The 14,923-nt window shown below is 46.6% G+C and overlaps 1 protein-coding gene across 1 annotated transcript in view; it reads right to left on the bottom strand.

The window, feature by feature from the left end:
* FGF5 (fibroblast growth factor 5) overlaps nucleotides 1-14,657 on the bottom strand; it is a 28,445-nt gene extending 13,788 nt beyond the window's left edge. The window contains exon 1 of the mRNA XM_034772482.1: nucleotides 14,345-14,657. Within this exon, the coding sequence (XP_034628373.1) occupies nucleotides 14,345-14,657 (313 nt within the window). The remainder of the gene's footprint in view (nucleotides 1-14,344) is intronic.
* Between the last annotated feature and the right edge of the window lie 266 nt (nucleotides 14,658-14,923).

Here is a 14,923-nt window from a genome sequence, read left to right as displayed (position 1 = left end):
ATCGCTGATCTAACAACTTCACTCGGAATTGCGGGCACTGACCCTCGGACTCCTAATAGGCTTACAAACTATTAGAACTACTTCCTGGGGTGGAAGTCTCAGCCCTTAGGTCGTGACCCACTAGAACTTTTAACTGAGGTAGAGTATATCTACACTGCAATCAAGAGATGTGATTGCAGCACATGTAAACATCCCCAAGCTAGCTAGAGTGAAACTAGCACAAGTAACAGTAGCAGCAAAGCCGCGGTGGCACCCACCCGCTGAGGACCCTGAGTACACATTCGAGCAGCCAATGTCTGCACTGCCATAGCTTCCCTGTTATTGTTACTCAAGCTAGCTTTGAGCCAGCTAAATCTAGCTATATCAAAGCAAGCTCAGGTATCTATACATGAGCTGTAAACACACCACCTGATTGCAGTATAGACATACCTTGAGTTTGTAACCAGGTATTGACATAACTGGCTTTAAATATTATTTGTGTCCACATGGCTAGTAACCATGGCAGCTATAACAGTGTTTGTCCTAGATTGGCACATTTGGCATCCTGTGACCAGGCTGGCACCCTGCTTTTTCACTTGGGACAAGACTCCCCTGACTGTGAACTTGTTCTCTTTCCTCCTAGATGTGGTAGGACATCCCAGAGTGCATCACCCAATGTTGATGCCACTCTGTGTGCATGTCACCCAATCCTCTGCTAAGGAATTATGGGATTGCTGCCCATTCCACTCCCACCCCCCAGAAATCAGCGATATGAATATGGTTAGGCAGCATAGGATGTCATACAAAGGAAATTAATAACTCCAGATCTGTGACTGATCTAGCTTCCTGCAGTCTTCCCACGGTCCTCACATTTTTTAATGTACTAGGATAGGCTTTGAGCTTTCCACCCCAGCCAGGGATTTTCCTGTACAGGGTAGAGATCCCTGCAATTTCATTAAAGGGCAGGGTTGGGCCCTGAGTGAGTTTATTACCTGATGTATACAGAGCAATCAGTTTAATTGTAAATTCTGTTTTATTTCTGAGGTTAAAACAATAACAACAATAATATGACACCTCTAGCTCTCGCTCTATAAATACATAAATTACGTGCTCGGGACTCACAATTTGGATCCAAATGTTGAATACTGCAAACTTGGGGGATGTTCAGATCTGGTGTTTGGATTGTGACTCATCTGTAAAGTATACACCCCAAACCTGAAACAATCCTTCCCTGCATCCTCTTTTCACTGAGATGGAATAATTTAGACACACCTTTGCAAAACAGTAGGTGGGGAAATGGTTTTAAAAACATAAAAAAGCAACCCTCCCCTATAGCTCTAGAGCACCATGTGGTTGTTCAGGGCATTGTGTCTAGCCCAGGGAGAGCCCTTGCCAACTCTCACTGAAGTCAATGGAAGATTTAAATGGGAGTTGGATTGGACCACTGGAGCGCATATGAAAGTTGCAAGACTGACCTTAGCCAGAATTAGCAGAGTACTTACCACAGAGTGCTACTAGTGCCGCTTGAGACACTGAAACAGTGTAATGCATACTGAGTAATGGATGGGGTCATTCATTGTCCCTTCAAGCATCTGGAGAGTGGAGAACTATAGGAGATATTATTTGGAATGGCATCCCAGAGAGCCACAAAGTAACCATGAAGTAGGCACTTGACATTGCATTGCAATGTTTGCTTCATTGCTTTGCCTGAATAGGTGATGACATTGTGTTGTGAGGATGCAATGTCACAGACCAAACAAAGAGAGGTCAGGATGCCCTCGGAGGACGTTGTGGCTTTCTAGGCTGACTAAGTGCTCTGCAAAGAGAAGATCACTGTTATAGAATGTCAAAAGTAGATATACTGACCTCAGTGAGGTTTTTTTTATTATGAATTGTTGGTGCTCTTTTTTTGTTTGCCCAGCTCCAGATTTTAAAAAAGGGATTGCTTTAAAATACTTATAAGCATACAACAATTTTTGTGCATTGGTGCTTTTTGTTATTTTAATTACAATGGACTTGGGTCACTCCTGCTGGGTCGTGAGGTTGCAATTTGATTCCTTCTGTGCCAGGTCTGGCCAGTTCATTTTAGATGGAGAAGTTATCTCCAAAGCAAGGTGCTGGAATCTGGCAGGGGAAGGCAGTTTTAATTCAGAGCCATGCAGAGGTGAAAGTAAGCTGGTACGGTCCAGTACGGCATACCGGCAAGAGCTGGTACGCCGTGCCATACCAGAACTGGCTTCCCCAGGCCAGCGATTTAAAGGGCCTGGGGCTCCCAGCTATGGCCGGAGCCTTGGGCCCTTTAAATTGCCACCAGATCCCCACTGCCAGAGCCCCTGGCTAGCGGAAGCGGCTCGGGCGGTGATTTAAAGGGCCCAGGGCTCCGGCCACTGCGGGGAACCTCGGGGCCTTTAAATCACCACTGGAGCCCCGGGGTAGCAGCGGCAGCCGGGGGCTCCAGCAGTGATTTAAAGGGCCCGGGGAGGTAGCGGTGGCCAGAGCCCCGGGCCCTTTAAATTGCACCTGAGCCCCGGCGCTCCCGGCCGCCTCTGCAGCTGGTAGCTCCAGAGATGATTTAAAGGACAGGGGCTCCTAGCCGCCACTACTGCAGCTGGAGCCCCGGGCCCTTTAAATCTTGATTTAAAGGACCCAGGGATTTAAAGGCCCCACCTCTTCCGGTTATGAAATCCTGGAGCCATGTCTCCATAGGAACCCCCCAGCTGCCCTGGAAATGGACTGGATCAGTTGTCCTGAGCATCCTATCCATGTTCCCTCTCTGCCCAGCACCATCCACTATTTGCTTGGGACAACCAGCTCTGGGTCCCCTGGAGAATGGAGGTTTTAGTCACCATGCATTTCTGCAATCTCCCCATTCTCCTCTTCAGGTGGACTTTCCACAAGTAAGGAACTACAGCCCAGGTTTCCCTGCAAGTGAATTGAGCTGTTTATATATTAACAAACCAAAATACATATGTATGTATAAAAGCAAATGGGTATATATACAATTTGGAAATAATTCTGCACTTATTAACTCTAGTGTAAATCAAGAATAACATAATTGATGTCAATGGACATACAACTGTGTAAATGCGGTGTAAGTTGGAGGAGAATCAGGCCCTTTATTTTCATCAATAATATTTCCTTTTTTCTGTTCTACATCCATACACCCTCATTTGGGCAGGGGCTATCTTATTTTGGCTGTTGACAGTTTATGAGACTGTAACTTTTCAGCTTGCTGTACACAGATTTTTCATACACGCACATGAAAAAAATGTAATCTATAAAGACATTTACTGAGCTGGTAAAAAAAATTGTTTTTTCAGATTTTCTTTTCCCTTCCCAAAACTCAGAGAAAAAAATGGGAGATTAGTTCTTGATGTCAGTTGACATTTTTATGCCAAATTTTTAAGAACAAAAAATATTATTAAAAAAGACCGGGAAAATATATTATTCTTACGAGTTTTTCATGCAATATGACGCAAAATTAAGACCATATTTGGCCTGCATCCATGATTTCAATGCCTAATGACAATGGGAGTTCTGTTTATCAGTTAAGGGATTAATTTGATCCTAACTGTATATTAATTCAACTATGCCAATTATTCTTAAAATGATTAGGATACTTCACTTTAAAGGCATATGAGGCCAGAGTCCCCCGTACAACTTCTACCTTCAAAGGTCACTCCAGTTGAGCCAAATCTTGCTATCCTTAATTCAATTAATTGAATCAGAATTTGACCCACTACACGGAGGGCCTTATTCTGATGTCACTTACACTGGTCTAAATCAGGAGTGACTCCACTGAGTCAATAAAGTTACTTCAGTTTCAAACTGGCATAAATAATCAGAATCTGAACCCCAAAATACAGGCCTGCTTGACAATTCATTTTATATAAGATCATCATTTTCTAAAAGCCTAATCAATAGTTTCACTGTGCAAAGAGCCACTGAATGAATTGATCAGCAGCACTGTTGATCCCACTATAATTTGTACCGGAAGAAATTATATAAACTACATAATGGTGCAATACTGCATAATAGTGTATAGTATCGTACATAAATATATGTGAGGAACGTGCTATGCTTGCTTCTACGCCAGTGGTTCTCAAACTATTGTACTGGTGATCCCTTTCACATAACAAGCCTCTAAGTGCGACCCCCCCTTATAAATTAAAAACACTTGTTTATATATTTAACACCATTATAAATGCTGGAGGCAAAGTGGGATTTGGGGTGGAGGTTGACAGCTCACGACCCTCCATGTAATAACCTCGCAACCCCCTGAGGGGTCCCGACCCCCAGTTTGAGAACCCCTGTGCTACGCCTTTCTGATTAAGAGAGAACTTTGCCCATGGAAATATTCGGGTTACAATATGCTTTGAAAAATGAATAAAATAAACCCACTTTTATAAAGCTATTTTGGAATATCATAAATGTTCCCATCTGATCCTGCAATCCCTGAGCATACACATCTCTTTTTTATTTCAGGGGGAGCTCTGGTATACAAGAAAAATACAAGATCGGGCCTTTGAGATTTGATTGAACCCACATCAGCAAGGATATTCAGATTTAAGGACAGAGTAGTTCTGTATCAGAAGCACGTTCAGACAGTACCTGTCCCATCCTTAACCTTTTTCAGCCTAAGAATTGCAACCTGTATGATCTAGAAATGTAGATATCTTATATAGCAAGGGCCCAATTCCAACTTCAGATATATGATGTGTCTATCTAAGTACTTCTATAGCCTCATTACTGTAGCATCTGAGCACCTCATGATCATTAATGGATTTTATCTTCACAACCCCACTATGAGTTGGGGAAATATTATGCCCATTTTTCAGAAGGAAAACTGGGGCAGATGGTAGCTGAAGTGATTTGCCCAAGTTCACACAGGAAGTCTATAGTTATGCCAAGAACTGAACCAGTCCAATGCTCTCTCTGACTAAAACAGTTTGTTTACCTGCTGCATCCACAGGTTTGGCCAATCGCGGCTCCCACTGGCCGCGGTTCGCAGTCCCAAGCCAATGGGGGTTGCGGGAAGCAGTGCGGGCCGAGGGATGTGCTGGCCGCCACTTCTCGCATCCCCCATTGGCCTGGAGCGGCGAACCGCAGCCAGTGGGCACCGCAATCGGCTTAACCTGCGGACGTGGCAGGTGAACAAACCAGCCTGGCCCGCCACAGTGCTTACCCTTGCGAGGCGCATGCCAAAGGTTGCTGACCCCTGGACTAGAACATCCTTCCACAGATTTCAATAGGAGAGACACAAGCATATTTCTGGCTAGAAGGGGGCCCTGTATTTTCTCTTCTGACCTCACAGTCACACTGCAGCTCTCCTATCTTTAGCATAACTTCTGCATTAGAAGAGTAGACCACAGAATTGTTGATTCACTTGGGTTCTTCCATCCTCCCAGTGCTGCATATTCTCAGCTTTTATGGTTTATGTGACCCAAAAAGGCACAGATAACCTAACATGAGAAGTGATTTGCATGCTGCTGTTTGAAACAGACAGTTTTTGAGCCAATATAACAGGCCATCTGCTGCCTTCAGTCCGTTTTTTTACTCTATGTAGGAGCTGTGCTGTGGATCAGAGATAGCGTGTAGCCTAGTGACATGGAAGCAGTTGCCAATCTCATGGGTGACAACCAGCACAGATTTGTAGCCATAATGAAACGCACTGGAGACAGGACCAGGGCACCACTTCCCATGTCCAAAACCCGCAGAAGAAGGTTCAGAGGGGAAATAAACTCTTTGCAAGGTGCATAGAACAAGCAGTGGTTCTACCTCTCAAGCCTCATGGTCCACAGGCAGCATTGACACTGAGACTCTGTGCCTGCCTTTGGGTCTGGGCCTCAGATCCTCAACGGTATTTAGGCTCCTAATTTCTATTGATATCAATGGAAGTTAGGAGCCTAAATACTTTTGAGGATCTAGGTGTGGGTCCCCAGTGCTGCCCCACCACTTCCTGGCCACACAGCTCTGTTGGAGCCTCTTTGCAGGAGGCTCCTCTACTACATCTGTTCTTGGGCCTCGCTTACATGGAGAGGTTTGGGAAGTAAATGCAACCCCTTCCCCTTGTGTTTGTGCAGGGTATGTGGGTTAACAAGGTGCACTTCCCCTCAAGCCACCCGGTCCCGCCCAGCCAATGCCTAGGAACACAGGAGTTAGATCAAACCAGTGGTTTGATATTCTGTCTCTGACATTAGCCAATACCAAGTGCTTCCGATGAAGTTGAAACAACCCATCAATGGACAGTTATGGATTTACCTGCTCATTTGGGAATCTGCTTCCTAAATCTCATGAGTTAGTGGGTGATTTATACCTGATGTGGTATTTTGCTTATTAAAAAAAATGTATTTAACCTATCGGCGGTCACTGTGCATGTGCTCATTATCCATATAAGCATCTTACCCTCTCCTGAATCCTACTAAACTCTTAGGTGGAGATTTTCAGAAGTCACTAGTGATATTGTGTACCTCAAGTTTTGGGTGCCCACCTGGAGACACCTCAGAGAGGGGTGAGTGTTCAGCATTTATTGAAAATCTGACCTCTTTCAAGTGTCTCAAGTTGGGCACTCAATATCACTTGTCACTTTTGAAACTTTTGGCCTCAGTGATGTGTTGTGGCAATGAACTCAACCCATTAATTAGTCGCTGTTTTTAAAACAAATTCTGTTCACCAACTGTACATTTGTCACCTTTCTGTTTCATTGAATATTGCCTTGTTCTTGAATTCTCCAAAGAGATAGTTAAGAGCACCTGATCATAGGTTATTCTGTGTACCTCTATAATGCTACCTCTTAGGCCCTCATCCTAAAAACTGCTCTATGTGAGTGAACCCCTGTGTCCCTGGGGAGCCCTAAGGTCCACCTATAGGGAAAAGCTTTTGAGACTAAGGTCCTTCTGATCTCCGCCCTAGATTAATGATATCAGTCTTTTCAATCTCTCCTCATAAAAAAGTCTCTGATCATTTGTTGTTTCTCTCTGAACCCTTTCTGTTTCCATTACTCCTTTTTTAATATGGTGTGACCAGAACTGAACACAATATTCCAAGTGAGGGCAGAACATCAATTTATAAAATGTCATTATAATATTTTTAGTATTATTTTCTATCCCATTCTTCATCCATTTGTATGTTTTGTTTCCTTTTTAGAATGCTGCTGCACATTCAGCTGAGGTTATTTCCCCCAATAACACCCAGGTCTCTTTTCTGGAGTGGTTACACTGAATTCAGAACCCAGAAATGCTCAACCCATTCCTTGCAATGTGCATTTTCTTGCCTTTGTCAACACCATCTTTCATATGTCCCATTAATCTAGATGCATACGGTCCTGCTGAAGTTCCTCAGAATCTTCTCTAATCTTGATATACTCAAATAATTTAGGGTCAGCTGAAAAACATGCCACTCTGCTGGTCCACCCCTCTTCCAGTTCCCTAATGAATATATTAAACAACACCCTTGGGGTCCCCTCTATTAACCTTTTGCCATGTTCAGAACTGATCCCTATTTCTTGTCTCTTAACCAGTTTTTAATGCATGGCAGTACTTTTCCTCACACCCCATGTCTATTGAGTTTTCTTGACTTCACTCCCTTGGCTCAGACCTTCCCCACTTGTAGAACTTTGAACCCTCCTTCCCCGGGTCACTGAGAAGGTGGGAATGTGGCTGTGGAAGTAGCTTACGGCCCCTTTTCCACCTGAGAACAGTGTGATCTCTGCACAGGGGCCCTCCTCTGCTCCTGGATCCTTCACAGTTATTTGTCAAGTCTACGGACCTTTACTTTTTGTGTGAACAACCCTGACTGTGTAATGCCTCTGAAATTCATGACCCTCTTCTCAAATCTCCCCAGAAGGCTTCAGGAAAAAACACTGGATCTTGGAACTTCCCTGATGAAGAATTCTGATGATGAGCTTCAGTCACTCAAAATATCCCTTTGGCCATGAGTATCTCAGATGCTCTCCTATGTTGCAGCTTGTGTGATGAAGCCTCAGTTATGGGTAAGGCTATGTTTATGTCACAGAGGTTATGGAAGTCAATGAATCCGTGACTTCCAGAGACCTCCATGACATTCTTTGCTTCAGCCCCAGGGGCTGCAGGACTGGAGCTGGCAGCCAGCAGGGCCCTGGCAGGGTCCCAGTGACAAGCAACAGCAGTGACAGGCAACAGGGGGCCCCCTGCAAGGTTCCAGGGACAGGTGACAGACTCCTGAGGGGGCCCTCCTCAGGGTTCCAGCGATGGGCAACACCCTCACACAGGGGAGTGGATGCATCGGGCAAGCGACTGGGGGTGTCCCCTTTGCTCTTTGGGAAATATGGCCACCCTGCAGCTCCCAGCCACCATTGGCGGAGAGCCCCTCCTCCCCCCAAGATTCCAGCTGCCATAGGCAGAGGGGGAACCCCACAGCTCCCAGCCACCACGGTGGTGGGGGGAAACCATGGAGCCACAGCAGCAAAAGTCACAGACAGGTCACGGCTTCTGTGAATTTTTGTTTATTGCCTGTGACTTGTCCGTGACTTTTCCTAAAAATAACCACGACAAAATCTTAGCCTTATTTGTGGGTACAGGGCAAGAGAACGTGTTCCAAGTCTTAATCAAATCATTTTAAAGATGTTCCTGTCTAAGTAAGAAGCAACAGAACAAACAAGGCTGAACTCCAGAGAATACTATTCACAGTTGGTCTATTATGTCCAGTGAAGGAAATTAGAGATTCTGTTTGTCTAAGCATCAATCTAAGATGTATTGCCGGGGCTATAGAGGGGTTGTATATGTATGTATGGGTCAAACACTGACGCTGGTTCCCCTTTTCCACCTGTGCAGAAGGAGGGGATTGCAGAGGAAGAGTGGATGATGACAGGAAGGAGAAGGATTCACACTTCTACATGCTCGCTGCCACACACAAGAGCCTGGGGAAGCAACTTGGCCACCAGGATGGTGGGTCTGTGAATCAAGAGAAAGGGAGGAAGAGAAACATGTTTAGGAGGGTGCTAAAGAGCAGCTGGTTATCCATGTGGCTATCCACATGGAATTAATGCTGAGCCTGGCAGCATTAATTTCCACTCTGCACCTGCACCCCTTTTGGTGATTTTGCGCAACTGTAGGCAGGACAGCCAATGACAGCATGACTCCTGGAGTACCTATGTTCCCAGGAGGACAGGAAGGTTGGAGAGAACAGTGGACAGTTCGCTCCTTTGCTGGCTGAGTGCGTCTTTCCCCACTGATTCTGAGAATCAATGGGTTCAGATGCCTGACGTCCCCAGCCACCTCCTCTGGAATCCCCAACACTGTCTCCTCAAGCGGTTCATTAGCTGGAAACTCTATGAGTTGAAACAGAGACCTAATAACTTCACCCACCGGCAGATCCACACACCAATGCCTAGAAAAGATTAAAGGGACAGAATCTAGTATAAGTTTGGCTTTCCTGGCCATGCATACAACCTTCTAGGTTTTGTGAATGAGCCTCAAAAATGGCCAAATGGAGCCCTCTGTAAGGTGCAATAGCTATAAAAAAATGTGATGAGTTAAGGACAGAAAATGTGATGAGTTAAGGACAGAATATGAGATGGTATCACAGTTTTTAGTACAGTTCTGCTATTAATTAATGCAAAATTATCCTTTCTTTTAGGAAGAATTACACTGAATGTGGATAGAATGCGAGGCACTCAGCTATGCCCAGGTGCAGCCCTGTGCCTGAATAGAACTGATTGCATGATCAGGGCCTAAATTATTTACTATGGGCCAGATTCTGTAAGTGCTCTTTGAGCAGAACTCCCACTTGAATCAACCAGCATTCCACATCCAGAGGTGATACAGAACCACACCCTATGTTTTTAATGTTCTTTTTAAAGCACCACCAGCTCTTTCTGCCATTTTGATTTCCAATAATAGGACTTTTGCGCAGTAATAGTAAGACCTGAACAGTAGTCAAAGCCAATAACAGCAAGACAGGAGCTCCTCCAGGAGGAGATGGGTATTCGCATTTCTCCTGAGATTTAGGTTTAAACAAAAGTATCTTGTTGCTTCACTCAAACAATACGAAACATAAAAAAGGAAAGAATGACGAAGTTATAAGTAGGAAGTTATGAAAGACAGGACAAAACATGACTCATCTGTTCAGATTTTAAGTGGCAGTATGGTCTAGTGGTTCGAGCATGGAAATAGACATCAGGAACTCCTAAAGTCTAATAGTGACTGCCACTGGCTTGTGACGTAGGGGTGGGTGAGTCATCTGGGGTGTGATGTTCAAAAGTGTTCAGTTTTCATTTCCTTCAATGGGAGCCGAGCTAAGCCAGTGCAGAGTGCTTTTGAAAATCTCTTGCTTGTAGCTTCATTTTCAGACGTCCTGAGCACTCACAATTGCTACTGACATCAACTGGAGTTGCTCAGCTATTAAACGTTCTACCTCAATTTTCTCAGATCTAACATGCGGCTAATAATATTTGCTTCATCACATGGCTGCTCAGAGGATTAATTAGTTGAAATGGGGTTCTGTTCTGAAAAGTGACTATAAAGACAATATGAAGGGTACCAGGTTTGTTGTCGCTTCATTATTTCCATATCAAATGTGTACTATTTACTATTAAAATGATGTTTTCTCTTACTACCAGCCTTGCAGATGGAACCTGGGAACCAAAAATCAAACTGGTTTCTTTCCCTCTTGTGCACAATCATCTGTAATAGAGGTTCTGGCAGCAAAATTCTTCCCTCAGTGATACCTGTGCAGCCAGGTTGTCTGCCAGTTCTGCCTCTGGTGACAAGTGTGTAACACCATTGCTTTCACTGGGGTTGCATAGATGTAACTGATTGGAACCTAGAGCAAAATTCTGTTGCTGATGCACTTGTAGAAATAGAACACAATTCCTGCTGGTTTAGCTGTATTGGCTGTCCAAAGCTAACAAGTAGTACACACTTATTTTTGTGGAGTAATAATTAGTTATGATTTTGAATACTGGAGGAGAGCAGATCTGTTGAGTAAGGTAATATTTTACCTAGTCACATTTTTTAAAGGACATTTTGAATACCCTATAGTCCTTTACATTTTCAAAGCACTATCTACATGTGCTAGGTATTACTAAATCCTATATTATCTAGTTTCTTCTTTAATGATATGGATGAAGGAATAAACAGTGGGTTTATGACAATAACAGATGAATTGGGTGAAACTGTGAACACCAGTAAAGACAGGGGAGATAATAATCCCAAGAGACATGCAGAGATTCATCTTGGGAAAAGGTAAACTGTTACAGCTGAGGGGAAAGAATCCAAAATAGGCACTCAGTTGGAGAGAGACATAAAATGAAAACAAGAAACTGAAAAATTTAGAATGAGTAACAGCAAATAAATAAATGAAATGCTGACCATGAAACGTATTCGACTGTAGGAAAGTCTCAGGAAAAGTGATGGGAGCCCCATTGCGTGACAGATTTTAAAACAAGGCTTAGTCGAGTATTATTCGGACTTGGACAATAGGTGAAAACGCTGCATTATCAGGAAATAAATTAACTCCCGTGGGTGGCCTTTTCAAACGCGGTCCACCATGCCTTAACTCTACTCCCATTAAAATCAAGGGAAGTTTCACCAGTGATTTCAGTGGGAGCAGTTAAGCCAACACTGAGTTATTTTGAAAATCCTGCCCCGTAGTCCTAGACCGTTTTCTTCTTTGTGGGTCAAATTCTGGGCCAGCTGACACCTTCCTGCACGCCCCCTTATTTCAATAGGCTGGTAAAGGGGCCGGGTGACTCTCCAGCTGTTCTGCGGGACTCACTCCAATTATATACCCTTTCTCCCCATGGTCTGCTCCCTCCTCCTCCTCTTAAACTTGCTTTGCCAGAGCCTTTCACCGCGGGGAGCCCTGGCTTAGATCTACAACTCTGGGGTCTCTCCTCATAGGGATCTCTAGGCTACAAGGAGCCCAGGGGCCTCTCTCCGTGTGTTGGGGGCGGGGGAATAGGGGGCTGAGACAAGGGCCGGTGGCAATAGGGCGAGGCACCGGCGGAGGGAGGACTGGAGGGATGTCATAGCTGAGCTAGCGCAAGGCAGACAGCTGGGTGGGTGGGTGCTTTCGTGGGGAGGGAACGGGGCTCCCTCCCCCCCAGCCACCCATCAGGCGTCCCCCTGCTCCATTTGGAAGAGCCTTGAACCCAAACAAAGTTGCACTAGGCCTCTGGCGGACGGAAGGACTCTGCGCCCCTGGCTTCCTACAGGGGCTGCACCTGTCCGGGGCCGTGTCCGCTTCAACCGCCCCAACCTCGCAGCGGCTCCCTGCCCAGCGATCGCAGGCTCGCTCCACCCTGGGGCCCCGGGCCCGATCCTCCCGCGGCTGAAAGCCACCCTGGGGCCCGCGGTCACCGGGTGCTCTCTGATGTGGAGCCCACCGCAGGGGCTGAGCTCTGAAATTACCGCGCGGTAACGCTGCTTTATTCACAGAGGCAGCGGGCGGGCTCCCCCAGTCCTGTCCTCCCGCTGCATTTCCTCGGCTCTCCTCCTTGTATCCCGCTGCCCCGGCCGCTCACAGAGTAGCTACAATAGCTACTGTCCCGAGCTCTCTTCGACTCCCTGCCCCTCGGGGGAGCAACCCGCTCGGAGAGCAGGAGGCCCGAAGGACCAGGCCATACAGACAGCGCGCTAGTGACCAGTGCAAAGCTTCACTACAGCCACCGAGTCTCGATCCGAGTGACATGGACATCAATCATCTAGAGCCACCTAGTCTCGAGCTGATGTAGGGGCACAGAACCTATTCCCACGGCCTGCATCTCAGTCGTCTTTAGCTCTTTATACTCACATAGTCTGCAACAAGCCAAATTCACACCCATATAATCTAATCCCGCAGTGTCTATCTACATTATAACCACATCATCTAGATTCCAGATTCCGAGGCCAGAAAGGACCAGTGTGATCACCGAGCCTGATCTCCTGCATATCACAGGCCTGAGAATATTTTATATAAACACACCTAATCTATGTATATTTATAGCCACTAATCTCATTTATATCCATGTAATATACATATATATAAGTGTGTGTGTGTGTGTGTGTGTGTGTGTGTGTGTGTGTGTGTGTGTGTGTGTGTGTGTGTGTGTGAAGATAGATTAGATGAAGCTATGGAATTAAAGTTTGCACGTATAAAATACACACACATGTGCAGTTCAGCTAGCAACAGTAGAATAAACCTTCCTGGTTGGCTACATGAGTAAGTTCTTCCCCACAGAGGCAAAGAGGCTGGGGCCCGACCCATCGCTTCGCACAGTCATAGGTGTATCTCAGTGATTTCCGGGGGAATGGGATCCGGCCTCTGCGCAGCAAATCCATTATTAACGAGTCAAAATGAATGAAATGAGACACACTGCGGTGGCAAAGGTAAAGTCACAACGTTAAATATAGAGTGAAACGGAGACATGAAACCCAGGCTCACTTGTTCAAGGCTAGTTGCAGGGCCAGACCCTGTGCCTTTACCCACAGTACATATCAATGAGCGTATCCGCCTGGGGCAATGCACTCGGTGAGGATGAGAAATTAGGGTGAAATCCATTCTATTGGGTTTTTTTTAATAGTACTTATAGTTCTGCCCAACTTTGCAACATGACATACCAGCCTTATTGCATGCAAATAGCATTATGCCTCAGGAGTTCAAATACACGTTTTTGCTTCTCTCTATTGCCTGGCCTTTCTCTGAACTTTTCTTATAACTCTTTCCCTCACAGGAAAGAGCGCGCGCGCGCACACACACTTTCCCTCACAGGAAAGCACACACACACACACACACAACTTTCCCGCACAGGAAAGCGCGCGCGCGCACACACACACACACACACACTGCTGCCATCCCAAGGTAACTGCACTTAGCTTCTCTCTAGCTGCACTCGCATCCCTGTTCGTTAGAACGTTCAACCTGGTTTAAATTACCATCACTGCTGGTATTTGTCCCATCAAATAGTTGTATGTTTACAACTTCTTCTAATTACCATTTATTTGACGCAGATTTCTGTTGTTTTGCTTAATCTCTAGCCCGGAGTGAAAAAAAAAAGGCTCACATGAGGACAGAAAAGAGCCCCCAGCTCGGGGAAGACAATCTGGCATGTTTACCTTTGCTCGCTCCAGTTGCTGGGCTCAGGTTTAGCTGATCTTTAGGAGGCCATAAAGGCAGAACATGGCCTCTGCCCCCACCCAGCCCAAACCACGCTACAGATCCAGCTACACGCATGGGGTGGGATAGATCCAGCTACACGCACGGGGAGGGATAGATCCAGCTACACGCATGGGGAGGGTTTGGGAATCCTACCCAAGACCCAGGCGCCGGGAAGGATTTCCTTGCTCCCCTGGTGCTGTCGGTCCCCCCGTGGCCCAGTGGCCGTCCCAGGGCAGAGAACTGAACTTACTTAAGAGATTGGCTTCATGGGAGCCGTTGACTTTGCCATCCGGGTGGATCTGCAGATGGAAGCCAATGCCCACCCTGCAATAGAGGCTGCCCGTCCTGCGCCCGGATGGGCTCCACTGGAAGCTGCTTCTCTCCGGCCCGCTTCCTTGGGAGGAGGAGGAGGAGGGGGAGGAAGGTGATGAAGCGGAGGAGGTGTTGCTGGTGCTGCTGGCACTGGCCGCCTGCCCGCGTTGCGCTCCGGGGGGCAGTTGCGCCAGGGCGCTGGTGAGGATCAGGTGGCTGAGGGAGAGGAGGCAGCGGAAGGACAAGCTCATTCTTCCAGCCGGGAGGGTGCCCAGCGCATCTTGCGAGCCAGGCTCCTGCTCGCTCTGCGCCGCGGCACGGGCTAGCTGCGCTGGGCAGGCATCGCTCCCCTGGCTGCAGCGCGCGAGGGAGATCCGGAGCGCAGCGCTGGCACACGGAGATATTTATAACCCGGGTGATCTCACTGGTCGGTGCACGCCTGGAGCCGAAAGGAGGCTCTCTCCTCCATCCGCCGCTTCCCGGCTGCGGGGCTGGGGGAGCTCTGCGTGGCCCCGCG

Source organism: Trachemys scripta, chromosome 5 (genome assembly GCF_013100865.1).
Source record: "Trachemys scripta elegans isolate TJP31775 chromosome 5, CAS_Tse_1.0, whole genome shotgun sequence".
Taxonomy (NCBI): Eukaryota; Metazoa; Chordata; order Testudines; family Emydidae; genus Trachemys; species Trachemys scripta.
Note: the sequence above shows the minus strand (reverse complement) of the source record. Positions and strands in the feature narration are given on the sequence as shown.